Source organism: Cryptomeria japonica, chromosome 4 (assembly GCF_030272615.1).
Source record: "Cryptomeria japonica chromosome 4, Sugi_1.0, whole genome shotgun sequence".
Lineage (NCBI taxonomy): Eukaryota > Viridiplantae > Streptophyta > Pinopsida > Cupressales > Cupressaceae > Cryptomeria > Cryptomeria japonica.
Genome location: NC_081408.1, coordinates 525,151,870 through 525,167,551, shown reverse-complemented (window position 1 = coordinate 525,167,551; position 15,682 = coordinate 525,151,870). Strand labels below are relative to the sequence as shown.

Sequence of the window (15,682 nt, the reverse complement as noted above, 5' to 3'; positions counted from 1 at the left end):
GGAACAATTGCAAATTATTAGAAACACAAATAATAAGATTATTTTAAATTGGTATCATAATTTATTCATTATTGCATAAAGGCATCAACAACAGGACATCAAGGATTCAAATTTTTATCTGAAGTTATTGCATAGGTGCTCCTTTGGTACTTGTGACCAAACAAATGCAATTTGGACCCATATTAGACATGTGCAAACAAACATTTTTTTCTCAAACACAACAAATTGAAAGTAGACTTCCCATTGATCTGCTTTCACATGGGCCACCCATGTTACGTCACTTTATAGAACCAATAATTTGTTTTCTTATTGAGTAGTAGCAATACATACCTTTGAGTAACCATTGGGCATGTCATGGACCAGACAGCCTGCTGGGCATTTATAGTAGCATACAAGTGACATAGGACCAACAGTAGCTTGCTTCCATCAGATATGAACTCCATGACATCGGGCCTCTCCTTTTTCATCCTGCTCCTAATCATTTTTGGTCTCTAAAGAGCCAGGCTTGATTTGCATCACCATAGTTGCAGCAGACCTTTCACCTCCTAAACCATTTTCTTGAACAACTTATTTATAGATCAAGGAATACTTCTCATACGTGGCATGTTTTCATTTAGTGCTGTGTGAAAGTAAATAAAGATAGCGCTGTCTATAGTTGACTTCATATAATAATGATATCTTCTGCTGCTTTGTTGACTTGAAAAAAGCTTTTGACACTGTACCTAGAAGCAAATAGTGGAGTAGATTGGAAGAAATGGGATTTCCAGAACAGTATAGGGCTGCTGTCCATAGGTTATATGACCAAGTTCGGGCCAAATTTCGAACCAAGCAAGGATTATCAAACTGTTTCGGAAGTGACATTGGGGTCAGGCAGGGTTGCCTATTATCTCTTACGTTGTTTGGGTTATACATTGACAAATTAGAGGAGTGGATAGACAAGTTTGGTGGTGGGGGGATTCACTTGATCAGCTTCAATATGCAAATGATTGTATTTTAATGGCAAAAACAGCACATGATTTGAGAGAATACTTGAAAGCTCTAGAATGGTTTTGCCAAGAGGTGGAGATGTAGGTGAACACTAGCAAAACTAAGGTCACGATCTTTACCTTAAAGAGAAAGAAGGTTCATAGAGAATTTGTTTTTGAAAGAATCGCCTTGCAAGTGGTTAATGATAATAAGTATCTTGGCCTTGATTTCCACAATAAATTTAGCAGGGAAACATGTAGAGCAAAAAGGACACAAGGGGGGGATGGAAAGCCTTATTACAAAATAGTTGCAGAAGAGCTGAACTATGGGACTGGAAAACTAAGAGAACTCTTTTTGTGCTACCAGTGATACTGATGGTGCTATATGTGTGTGAAGTCTGGGGTAGCAATACATCAGCAAGAAAGTGGAATAAAATTGAGAGATTACAAAAACATATAATCACAAATAGCCTCATTTGTTCCATATGAGATTGACTTTGTTGAGGCCTAGGCCTTTCCCGTAGAGGCATCGGCTATGATCTGGTGCTAAGTTGTGTAAGAAGATTAGAGAACATGGAGCTGCCTCGTTGGCCCAAAATGGCAGCAGAAGAAAAATGAAGGTAGAACATGTGGATGAATAAGTGGGATATTAGCATAAAAGAGTGTCCAAATCAAAGATGAAAAACTCTTAATCAGCAATAAATCTTTTGGCCCAAATTTTTTAAAAATCGGCACTCGGTCAAAAATTGATAATAAATTGGCAAATTTATCGAGCATTTAAAAATATATAATGTCTTAAAATATTCTTAAAAAATACACATATACACTAAATTTATAGAACATAATAATATATAACCTCTTAAGAAATTTTTTTACGTTGATGAGTTCCATGGATGAGTTATTAAATCTAAAGCACTAAATGCATGGATTTATGGGCATCAAATTATACTAATAAAATAACTATTATAACTTTAACCATGTAATTATATTTATATTAATAAAATAATAACTAATAAATATAAATAAAATTAATATATTACATAAATCATGATATTAACAAAATATGAAAACATGATATAACTTAATAATATAAAAACATAATATTAAAGAAATGATATAAAGCACCTAATAAAAACAAAACATCGGGCCAAGAAGGGTTATCGGAATGAAGCTTTAGAAAACTAATTTTTTTCAAATATATTTTAATTAAAAAACGGTGCGTTTTACAGCTACGTATTTTTGATGAATTTTAGCGAACTTTGGTTGGACTTTTGACATCCGTCGAATTTCGATGTACGCTTAAATAAAGAAGAGTTTTCTACTCTTGACCGTGCAACCTCCCGTCGGAACTCACCTTTTAGGGTTGCATTGAATAAAAAACGATATCGCTTTTTTAGATGTGATATTTTCTTATTAGCTCGTGATTTTTTCTCATCAAACATCGTGATTTTTTGGAAGATTAAATCGTTCGGAATATTTCCTCCCGATAAATCACGATTCTAACAATTTTTAGCCGATTTTTACATCTTTGGTCCAAATAACAATGGGGAAATAAAAAAATGTGTGCAAGGAAAATTCAAAGAAAGCATGTGGACAAGGCAGCTTAGAGGAAAGGAGAATACTATATCAAACATTTCAATCCTACATATGATCATACACAAAAGAACTACATAGGAGCAAAAATAAAATGGAAAGCAAAAATGTTAAATGCTTAGCTAAGAACTAGTTCACAAATAAAAGGTGTTGCTATTGTACTCTAGAAATGGTGGAGACGAAATGGCATTACATCACGGAGTGTTCAGCTTACAAGGATATTTGGATCGATTACATTGAGACTCTAAACGTGAACACCTTGAGTAATTTGTTTGAAGAATAAAGGATAACAAAGGTTGCAGATTTCTTGACCAAGATACATAGTAGAATATCCAAGATACAAAAGGAAAAAGAAATTAAGTAGGTGTATTGTTGTCAGACTTTTCATGCTTATCTTAGGCTGTTTGGGTTCATAGACGTTATTAAAAACATTCATTCATTCTAGGCATTGCCTTCCAAATAGTAATAATTAAACATAAAGATCATGGAAATGTAAGTCATAAACAATTTACCAAGGTGGTGATTTTCTGATCAATGCATAGATGCAGTATTAGTTGACATTGATTATAGCAATAAACGATAAGAATTAAACAATTCTTCCTACCAATATTTGCACCGACTCATAGGCAAGTTTACAATTAAAAATTTATCAAAGTTGCACAAATTTCTAAATATTATAGGTGAAGATACAATCCAAAGAGCTTGAAGTGCATTCCATAGAGGTCAGAGTGCATGTACACCATCTTAGACAAGAAATTTTGTGCAACTTACAAATATGCATATTATCCCACTTATGTTAGATAGCTCATAGGTAAGCTTATAAACATGGATATCATCCCCTTTATTCTCATTATATTGTTGAAAAAGTATGAAATCAAATAATTTTATTGACAAGTTGAAGTCTAATTCCTACGTGTCAAAATCATGTTTTTATTTTTTAATCAATTTAAAAAACATTTTATTTATTTATCTTATTTTCTTAATGTTGATAAAGTATAATATGTAGTTTCTAAATCAAAATTAATAAAAATATTATTTATTTCAAATATTATTAGATTGATTTTTTTAATTGCAAAATATATTTTAGACTTAAAAATATGAAATTTTTGTAATATAAAAATTGCATGTATGTGAAATATTAATTATATTTAGTATAATACTTTTGTATTGTCTCCAATTTATACAAAAAGTTGATTTTCCTATATTTAAAGTTTAAAACAAAATAGGACAAATTTTCCAATTTATTTTTTAGATGTTGTGAATAAGAAAACAATAAATTAAATTAGTAGTAAATGCAAAGTGAACAATTTTTTTTTGTTTTCTATAATTTAAGGTATTGTTTGAAAAAAATCAATGGCCAAGATCTATTTCATTGTAGTCATTTTAATTTGTACCATCGGTCTATATATTTGATCTAGTGTTCCTCACTAAAGGAATGCGTATTAGCATAAAAAATTCCAAAATAAATGCAAGAGTCAATTTTTTAATCTGGTCTTAAGATTCATAGTTTGAGCTAATTTTATATTTTATGTCTTCATGGAGCATCTATGGTATCTTCACCTTAACTGATCCTCTTCTTCTGTGGATAAACTGCTTAAACCATAACTCCTTGATATGGAGGATATTATGATTTATTCTATCATACGTGAATTCTACTTGTGGCAATACCAAATCCCATGGTTTAGATCCATCGCTAGGTAAACTCTGAAGTAAATTTAATTAACCTGTTAGCTGTTTACATTTTCAGATTGCTCACTGTTTGGGAGGGTAAAAAGATCCAAACTGCATTTTTCTGTTTGATTTAATTGATAATGTGAACCATAAATCACTCAACATTTATGACATCTTCGTAATCTAATTAATCATTATTGAAACAATATAGTAATGTGTAATGCAGGATTATTAATTATATATGGAACATTGGATAAACTGAACTATCTTACTTAAGTGAATGATAATGACTAAATAGAATATATGCCTGCCATTATGTTTGCCTGGACAAGTTCAAAATCCACGATAAGCCCTCTGGTGGTTTCTTAGAAATTAGTGATGCTGTGCACTACTCTAGAGTCCATTTAGCTCACTTTCCTTTGCAAACTGACAAATTCAACATGTTAAATGAACTCCGAGACATCTTCATTGTTCACTTGAGTTGTTTCACAATTTCCTTTGCTTTATCAGGAAAAGAACTCGGAGGTATTGATGATTTTTTGTTCAAAATTGCTGACCAAGAACTTCAGAATATCTTGATAATTTATCTTAGGTTGCACCCACATGGTATCTTTTGTTGAATAGAGTCATCTGTAACAGAGTTTTAAGATGTAATCAAAGAATAATTTCCCCTTGATGATGAATCATGTAGTCTGATATCAAACATTGATGTAATCAAATTCTATCTCAAGTTTTTTCCGGACTGTTTTTTCTATTTGTTATGTGACTGTGAAAGCCTTAAAATTTTAATCATTCTTATGAATTGTAAGCATATATGGAAAAGATGTTTAGGATGTTATTGTGCTTAATTATCTAGTCAAGGGTGATAAATTGACTTCATTAATATTCATGGTAAGGAAAGTAATTGCCCTTGATCTCACACGTTGAGTAATTGGAATATTACAAAGGAGTTTTTTTAAGAAAGACGATTAAAGCAATCTAAAAAGTTTTATCTGAAGCTAAATCTAAGTCTAAAAATAGTAGTAAAAAAATTCATTCTAACATTCAAATAAAGTGTTTTGTGTTTGTCAGAATGGCATAGGATGATTTTTTTGGAACTTTGATTTGTTTGAGACAATTTACATCAAGGAAGGTTTGAATTTTTGAACCTGCAAATAGTGTATCTTTTTTTTGTTTGGGGAAAAAGTATGAGTTAATTGTCCTCACTGTTGAAATCAAAATGAAGATTGGCAGACACAAATTTGAAAATATTTTCCTAGAACACAAAATGCTTACAACAACATGGAATCACTATTGAAGTTACAAATATCATGCTTTAAGGGATTCTTGTACTCCGATAATGGTCGTAGTAATCACTAATTAACATTTTATGTGAGTTTAACTTTGAGTGACTATTCATTGTGGTTGCTGAAAGAAAAATGGTAGAATAGGGCTGAATTTATTTCAAGCAACTTGACTCCACAAGTAGCAATGTTACACAGAAAGTTACTTCTCAAATGAATATGTATTGTGTAGCTTCAGTAATTGTATTTTGCATCTTCTTTTGATTTTGAAGATGGAAGTAATGAGAACAAAGTGATCGTATTTCATTTTCTTTATTGGAATTTGAGAAGGAAATGCGTTTATATGTTACTAGATAACAGATATTGTGAAATAAGAACCGGTTTTGTAGGCTATTATTTTCTAGTATGAATGAATGTGAATGAAATGTGATCGATGATAGGATAACACATATTTTCAATTGTATGGATTCAACTGAAGTCCATATAAGTTCCATCTATCTTGCTGATTTCGTGGCAGAAAAAAGAAAATCCAACAAAAATGTCCCAAGAAAACCTTGATCTCTTCACTCAATTTCTCTATGATCCATTGCATATCATCTAGCTGCATCTTGATATTTGCAAGCTACTTTTCCAGCATGTTCTTGATGTTGGAGAGAACTCTTCATGTAAAACAGTGAAGAATTGCTTCAAATTAGGGATCTAGACATTGAAGATTCACTTTGAATGAGAAGTCTACATGGTGAAGCAGGTATTAGTGGCTAGCTAACAAATGATGAAGACCTAAATATGTTTGCAATGGCAAATTAACTAAAGCTCAAAAAAATTTCATGGATAGCTTGTGGACTATAATAAGTTGGTCGATAAGGAAGAAACTGAAGATTCATGGGAGTGTGGCTTTGATGGCCTATAGACTTTTGGCTATTATATAGTCTACACTGTGGAGTTTTAGTTGAATCAATTTTCAAGTGTGGGGAACTTACAAACAGTGCAGACTAGATAAATGAAATCGCAACAACTCATTGAAGCTCAACATATGTGCCCAATTATTTATTTTCTTGTTTCTGCATATTATCTTCGATTATATAAAGCTAAGTCACAGGATACGGCGATTTTCATGGATGAGGTTCGAATTTAATCGAATTTCAAACTTCTCTAAAAAAAATCGAATTTAATCGAATTTCCTCTATAAAGCACTGCTATCCGCCTCTAAACACAACTCAGCTGGTCGTGGGTATTCTTTGTATATGCTTTGTATCTATTGGGTCATGGGTGTCTGCAACTGCTGGGTCGCCCTTGGATTTTCTCCAACAAGGGTCGCTATTCTGATAATTTATTAGAAGTATACATATATTTAAAAATAAACAAAATTATAGAAGGCGAATTTTATCCGAATTTTTTTTCGAATTTTTCCCTTGTCGAATTTCATCCGAATTTCATGGCTGTCGAATTCGAATTCGAACTTGAACCTTGTGACTTAGATATAAAGTTTGTTTTTAATTTACTCACATATTGAACTTGCCAGAGTAATGGAATCTGGAGGATATTAGTTAATACTTAATATACAAAGGTAAATTGACAATGAAGAGTTACAACTTATAAGTGCAAAATAAAGCTTAACGTGTATAAAATTTAATTTACAGGAGAATGGTTTGTTATTGTCTGTTTGTGGAATTTGTGGATATACCACTACAAATGTTCAGAGATATTTGAGTAGTGATGCATCTATGAACATAGAATACAGGATACTCCTTGGCACAAAGGTTTCTCTTGCATAAATGTAACTTTTTTGGGGTTTATTCCCCTAACAAAATCCTAAAACTCATTGAAGCTCAACATATGTGCCCAATTATTTATTTTCTTGTTTCTGCATATTATCTTTGATTATATAGAGTTTGTTTTTAATTTACTCACATATTGAACTTGCCAGAGTAATCGAATCTGGAGGATATTAGTTAATACGTAATATACAAAGGTAAATTGACATTGAAGGGTTGCAACTTATAAGTGAATAAAGCTTAACGTGTAAAACATTTAATTTACAGGAGAATGGTTTGTTATTGTCTGTTTGTGAAATTTGTGAATATATACCACTACAAATGTTCAGAGATATTTGAGTAGTGATGCATCTATGAACATAGAATAGAGGATACTCCCTGGCACAAAGGTTTCTCTTGCATAAATGTGTCATCTTTTGGGGTTTATTCCCCTAACATTATCCTAAAACTTCTTGACTAATTATATTCTTCACTGTTCATAATGATCTGTAACAGAGATTTTGATCTTGATATTGAATTTAATTGTAATCCGAGGAAAAATGTGGAATAAAATCCTTTGCAGACTAAGAATAATAATAATTTATTGTTTTCCTACAATTTTTATCCTTCCTTTTCACTATTCCTGTTTAAGCTTATGCTGAATTAAAAAAATTCTAGGCTTGTTTTGTAATTATTCTTCCTTTTTCCATCTTGTTTTCTGTTTGGCTTGAACTAAAAATGTTATGTTGTGTATTGCATCTCTTGTTATTGATATACTATATTCACTTGTTATGTTCTAGCTTTGTTATCACTCTTTTTAAAGGGGTATGTTTGTGTTACTAGTCTAATAGATTTACAAATTGATTTAATTTTCAAGCCTTATTTGTTATATATAATCCTATCATTTGTGTTAGTGTAGGTATTTTATTTTCCTTAGTTAGATATTATGTATTTTCCTACACATTTAGTTTAGATTGCTTAGTTGTAGTGAGTGGGTCAAACAAAGGTAGATGACATCTTTTCATGAATGTAACTCCTACCTTTTTTTGAGTAGTTGAGTTACTTTTTTCATTGTTTGATCCTGCTTACCCTCTCTTCTATATGAATAACCACTTCTTTAGCTTGTTATCCATTCATGCTATTGTGAGATCTTGTTGCTTCTTGAGCATTTGCATTTCTCTTGTGAAAACTAACTCTATTCAACAATTTTGATTTTGTGTCACTGTTCAGGTAATTTCAGTTTATTTTTTAATCTAACATGGTATCAAAGTTTATTGTACTAGTTTAGGTCATTTGGTTTTGAATTTGAGAGATTTAGGGGGGCTAATATTTTGCATGTAGATTTCCTCAAAATCCAGTGAATTCTTCTCTTGTATCTTTGGACTATGTTATCATTTTCTTTGTGACCAATCAGATTTGTGATCCTGTTTGGTTCCCTTGTGGATTTTGGCAGGGTGCAAGCAGAAGTGCTCAGACAAGCCTGGGCAAACCTAGGGAGGATCCAAATGAATCACAATGAATCTGTCAATTTTTGGACCCAATTTTTTGTTTTGTTTTACTTTCATTTTTTCACCTTTGATTTTGATTTGGTTGCCCTGAAATGAATCCCAACTTAAAGTGCTAACTACAGTATTTCAAATACTAAAACAAACTCATTTTAGCTCATTTGATTGCAAAAGACAAATACCATTTCAAAATGCTAAACTTTCATATTTTCTTGTCATTCAACAAAGTGAGTTAAAAATTGACCATTAAAGGCTCCACAACAGTTGTATTGCTTTTTCTACACGTGCAAGTTTCCATTAGTTGCCAAGAAGATCGTAGAAGTCTTTTTTATAAAAGAGTTAGTCATTATTTTTTTCCCTACATTTTTTATTTACAAAGATGAAACAAACTGTCTTGCTTCACTTTTTTTTCATTTTTTTACAAATGTATCACTATGTTTAAAATTGCAAGAGATTGATTTTATTTATCTATTATTTGTTTTTATTTGTTTTGAATATGTTCTTTATAAAATTTGTTACCATAGCAATTACAATATAAGCTAGTTCTAACTCCATAGGTTGACCTAAACTCAGAATAGATCCAAGTTCTCCTATTTGTAAACATGTTGATATGATGGTTCTAGGTGGCAAGGTTCATATTTGGATTAGCAAAGGGTGTGTTCTTAAGTATTGAAGTTCATAGAGTCAGATGAAAGTCCATTTATGTGGAATTCTCGGACTAGGCATCAAAGCTTGTCCTAAAAAGGATGGTGACCCCATGCCATTAAATCAAGTGATAGCATATATTAATGAGCAAGAGCAAGCAGATAAGTACTAGGCCGTAGAGAGAATCATCATTTAGTAAAGAAAACATCAAGAGAAATGAAGCCTTTTGTGCCTCTATTTGAGCTCAATGTTGTGATAGAGAACCACCCATTCTAGGCCACTCCTAAAGAACAACCCACTACAAATGGAAGACCCAGGGGACCTTTGGAAATAAAATTTTAAAATGAGAATACATTGCCAATCAAGCCACAACAATTTGTATTTTTGCAAATGGGTTGGCTTCATTTGCTAGGACTCATCTTTTCATCCACCTAAGCTACACTTAAGGGGGTGTTAGTGTAGGTTTTTAATTTTACTTACTGGATAGTTATGTATCTTCCTCTCACCTAGTTTTGGGTAGTTCAAGTTAATTTTCTCATTGGTTGATCTTGCATCCCCACTCTCCTATATACATATCCACTCTAGCTTGTCATTCAGCTATGCTATTGTGAGCACTCAGAATACTGTTTTGCTTCTTGAGCATTTGCATTTCTCTTATGAGATCAAACTCTAGTTTGTAATTCATTTATAGTATTGTAAGCACTCTTAATACCATATTGCTTCTTGAGTATTTGCATTTCACTTGTGATAACTAACCCTATATAGCTATTTGATTCCCTGTCATTGCTAGAATAGTTTTATCTGATCAAGTTTCTTGCACTAGGTTTTGGTTTGCTTCAGTTCATTTTTTAATCTAGCAATTTGTAATAAAATTGTATACCATCCAGTGAGTATAAGGCATTTGAAAGGCAAAATGCCTTAATAGTACAAAGTTACAAACTTAATTTATTACCCTATCAAATAATTTGTACATGCAAAAGTAAATTGTGAACCTGAATATGCAAGCAGTGTATGATTTATGGCTAACTAGTGGTTAGGATAATTCATTATGACTCTAGTACTTGATAGTTCGATAATAGCATACTCAACAGGTCATTCAGAATAACAAAATAACTTTGTTGTGTATCACATTCCAGGAAACCAGGGCAATTCTAAAGCATCCGAGGGAACAAAGAATGACACTCCACAGAAAATACCTCCTATTGAAGCACCTGCTCTATCTCTAGAAGAGTTAAAGGAAGCAACAGACAACTTTGGTCCAAAATCTTTGATTGGAGAAGGGTCCTATGGAAGAGTATACTATGCAACATTAAGCAATGGTTCAGCTGCAGCAATTAAGAAATTAGATGTCAGCAGTCAGCCAGAGGCAAACCCAGAATTTTTAGCACAGGTATCAAGGACAGTACTGTTAGAGTATACCATTTTTTTTTGACAATAATCATACTATTCACAATTTAGTATTTGTTTTGTTATGTGCCATGTGAAGAATTTGTTGATTTCTTTTTATATTCTTTTACTGATGGCTACTTTTCAGGTTTGGTTAACTGTATATCTAAAGTCCTATCGTAACTTTTCCAACATTTCTGCTTTATGTATATAGGTTTCAATGGTCTCAAGGTTGAAGCATGAGCACGTAGTCGAGTTGGTAGGATACTGTGTTGAGGGAAACATCCGTGTGCTAGCTTACGAATTTGCAACAATGGGCTCCTTACATGATATTTTACATGGTATGATTGTAGTAGATGAATTTGATTTTTATTTATGTTTCAGGCAAATTTTTTTTTATTGTTTTGATCATTCTTGTTTTTAAATTATACTTCTATTCACTTAAGGTTCCAATTTGTGTCAAATGTAGGACGGAAAGGGGTGCAAGGGGCCCAACCAGGTCCAGTTCTTGATTGGATGCAACGAGTGAAAATTGCTGTAGGTGCAGCAAAGGGTCTTGAATATCTTCATGAGAAAGCTCAACCTCATATTATTCATCGAGATATTAGATCTAGCAATGTTTTACTTTTTGATGACTTCAAAGCAAAAATTGCCGATTTCAATCTTTCTAATCAAGCCCCTGACATGGCTGCTCGCCTTCATTCAACAAGAGTGCTGGGAACGTTTGGCTATCATGCTCCTGAGTAATTTTCTTACTCAAATCTTAAAATAAGTTTTTGATAATTGTTTAGGTGAAATAATTCATGAAGATGTGATTTTTAAATATTCTTCAAGAATTTCAATAGCATTATAGTCAGCCAAGAACCTTTTTATTTTCAATGGCATGGACATAGACTGTTGAACAAAACAAGCAAATGCCCTCTTAACAATTTCCTCACTTCATTTAATCTTGGTCTTCTGGGAATGCTTAATGTTATAACAGAAACATGTTTTTGACAGGTTAGGAAACCAATATTCTATGGTGTTTCCCCAGTATAAATAAGAACTAGGTCAAGGATATTGTTCTTAACAATATCAAGTGTAGCTTGTAAGTGGTAAATGTGGAACCCATATCCCTATGCCCATTTTTTTGCTGTTTTGATCAGGGGTTTCTCACACCTGTGCAATATCAAAGAAAGCATGTTTGCTATTGTCTGAAAAAGGTATGTTTATGTACTAAACTACTAATATAACGAAATCTGTTGGTAGGACCTGATTGAACAATATTTTGTTCAGTAATACAATCTAATGTGAGAAATGAAATCCTGTACCCCTATGCTCTTTTTTTCTTTTCCTGTGCAACATTGGAAGTAAGCATGTTTGCCATTGGCTGTAAAAGATATTATTTTAATGTAATTAACTAGTAATATAATGAAACCTTCCTGCGATGACCTGATTCAACAATATTCCATTCAGTAGGAGCACAAGCTTATTTGAGAATGAAATATAATATGTGCTATGTAGGTATGAAATACTAAATACAGAATGTCCAGAATATTTAGATGACAGATATGTAAATAAGCAATGTGGTGATGATCTCATTCCTACTCACTGCAAAAATACATGGCATTTAGCATAGTGACCAAGTGTATCAATTGGCATCTCGTTTCCTTCCAAGTACAGCTTTAGGCCAACCAAAAATTTCTAAATTATATTATTATTATTATGGGCTCCACCCACACCCTAAGAAATCACTAAAATATGAGAAAGACTGCAAGAGTGAGAATATTAGGATAGTGTTGATGTGTATTTTGTACACAACCAAACACAGAATAAAATACCTAAAGGTACCTTATCCTCTCTTCAGCAAAGTTTCCCGACTGCTGAAGATATCGCCGAAGGATCAGTCGAGGCAACTCCAAGGTTCTTGTATGTAGGATCTCTACTCATGGATAAGCTCTATGCAGTACGATGTGATTTTGCTGGAATCACAAGGGGACTTACACTTGACGACTGAACGTCTGATTTGCTTTGAATATTACTAGAACATAGGATTTCACTAGTCTAGATTTTGAAAAAAAAAGGAAAAGGATGAGGGCGAGGAAAGGATCTAATTCTGATGCTAAGAATGTAGGAGCAATGAATAACCTTTGATGAAATTCTAACTAAGTCTTGCTTCGACATCCCAGGACCATCTCCACAAGGTTAGTGCAATCTTCGGAGGAAAACTTTATGATGTTCAGATCATCGCTACAAGCATAGACACCGTCAGGTTGATGCATATCAGTGAAGAAGCGACAATTGAAGTGAAGCTTAAACTGAATGATTCCAATTGACTACACAAGGCAAGTCTGCAATCAACAAACTGCTAGTAGTATGGATATACGAATTTCACCATCAATCAAACACATTTCTTCCACTCATCTAATAACATGAAATCAAATCTGAGAAGTATAGAGACCATGTAAATTGTTGAATCGACCCATAGATTTCACCATTTCTTCAATGAAGTTTTACAAGTCTTTTACAACAACATCTTGGCAACAATCTTTGCCTTCTCTTTCTATTCTACTCTAATTGCTATTCTATCAACTGACTATTCACTATTTCTAACTATTCACCTTCTAACTACTGACTAACTATTATTATCCTTTACAAATGAGGAGCCAGGGCTTATATAGCGCCCTTAATACAATTCGATGGCTCAGATCAATTTGAGATCAATGGCCAAGATTTAACAATGAAAACTCTAATTAGGGTTTGTTACAACAAACTCAATTCTAGCCAATGAAATAATTGCATTATTTGGACACATGTCTTCTCTGGAATATTCGACCAATGGATAACCGAGGTAGGTACATCGAAGTTTGTGCCATTTTTGAGGAGTCAGGTACATTGAATCTGGACACGCTAAGATGGACCAATCCAACTAGAGGAGTGATGACTGGGACGCCACCTTGTTTGACACTTGGTTGATGCTCAATTTGGTGATGTTGAGAAGCTAACTTTAATTAACTCTTCTGAAACTATCTGCTTCTCTAACGGACCCTTGCTTTAACCTCCTTTGTCTTTGATGTGCAGGATGGATGGTGTACTTTCCTTCAAATGTTGGTCCTTGATGATGCTGGACTGGAAGTGGTCGTCCTCGATCTGGTCTTCTTTCCTCTGCAAAGCAAACCAAAAGATGATTAAGGACATACAATAAATTCATTTCAACATAGCATTTTCTACCTTAAATCATCAACAAGAAGATGTTAAAATGAAGCTTGCTCAATACTCTCCCCAGGGACAGGCCTTATAAGAATTTCGCCTTGGATCCTCTAGAAGGGTCAAGAGCGAAATTTGCATTCCTGGCTCAAATTGTTCTCACTTTGCAACTGTACTTGCTTAGATACATGCCCAAGGACGCTCTTATTCTCAACCAACATCAATCTTGATGCAAATTTGGGGCAAAAGAGAGGCTTTTAAGAATTTCGCTCTGGACCCTCTGGAAGGGTCAGGAGTGAAATTCACCTTTTAGGACAAAATCTATCATTTTTCCACTCCAAAATACCTTCCAAGGCAAGCACACACTAGTTTTCCTCCCTCCAGAGCCCAGGGATCCACGCCTTGACCTCTATCATGAGCAATTTGAGTGAAATTGAGAATTTCGCTCTGGACCCTCTAGAAGGGTCAGGAGCGAAATTCCTGTTTTAGGCTTATTCCTCCATCTTCTTCACTTTCAATTTATCTTGCAAGGCTTAAATAACCTCCTTCCAGTCTTTTCATGCCTTAGGAATCAAAATCCTATCCTGACACAAAGGGGGAATAGTGATTTTGATGAATTTCGCTCTGGACCCTTTGGAAGGGTTAGGAGTGAAATTCTCATTTTGCTTGCCCATTCACACCCAATTTGACTTTCTTCACTTCATTTCCTCTGGATTCCCTCACATTGAATTCATTTCCCAGCTTGGCAACATTGGTTTGATCTTCACAAGGCCTAAAAGGTCAAATTCGCTCACAAACCTAGCCAGGGACAGGACCTATCCAGAATTTCGCTCTGGACCCTTTGGAAGGGTCAGGAGCGAAATTCACACTTTTTATGGTCAAACATCTTTCCAAGGTATTCTAAATAGTTTTTCTCACCCTAGTCCAGGCCTGACTTAGCACAAAGTTTGGAGAAAAGGATGGTTTTAGTGTTTTTCGCTCTGGACCCTTTGGAAGGGTTAGGAGCAAATTTCTTCCTCTAGCCCAAAATCATCATTTTTGGAGACCAAAATCCATTCAAGGGCAATCTCAAGGGCTTCTATCATCTTTGTCCAGGCCTGGCTTGGTCTAAATGCGAAAGGAATAGGTGGATTTTAGAATTTCGCTCTGGACCCTTTGGAAGGGTCAGGAGCGAAATTCTTGATTTGGCTCAATTCCTTCAATTTCAATGTTTCCTAGCAACTTGAAGTTACTCCTAAAGACTTCTTCCATCCCAATTCACTTTAGTTTGCAATTGTCTTGTCACAAATTTGGAAAAAAGGTGGATTTGGTGAAATTTCGCCCTAGACCCTCTAGAAGGGTCATGAGCGAATTTCTTAATTTAGGCTTATTCCTCCATCATTTCAAGTTGAATTCACCTCAAAAGGCTAGAAAACACTTCTCCTCTCACATCCAACCCAAGTTTGACTTGATTTTGCAAGGGATAATAGGTGGTTGAAGAATTTTTGCCCTGGACCCATTGGAAGGGTTAGGAGCGATTTTCACCATTTGGTTCAATCCCTTCAATCTTGATAATCATTGGCAATTTGGAGTCATTCCTAAGGCCTTCTTTAATCATGATCCACACTAGATTTGGCATGAAACTAAGGGAAAAGATAGGTTTTGCACAATTTCGCCCTGGACCCTCTGGAAGGGTGAGGAGCGAATTTCCCTTT

The 15,682-nt window shown here is 33.9% G+C and overlaps 1 protein-coding gene across 5 annotated transcripts in view; it reads left to right on the top strand.

Annotated features, from left to right (window-relative positions):
- The window catches only part of LOC131069020 (PTI1-like tyrosine-protein kinase 1), a 77,887-nt gene that overhangs the window by 17,821 nt on the left and 44,384 nt on the right, over positions 1-15,682 (top strand). For all 5 annotated transcript variants that reach the window (XM_058004309.2, XM_058004311.2, XM_058004310.2 and 2 more), the window contains 3 exons: positions 10,553-10,806; positions 11,017-11,143; positions 11,272-11,545. In XM_058004309.2, the coding sequence (XP_057860292.1) occupies positions 10,553-10,806; positions 11,017-11,143; positions 11,272-11,545 (655 nt within the window). The remainder of the gene's footprint in view (positions 1-10,552; positions 10,807-11,016; positions 11,144-11,271; positions 11,546-15,682) is intronic.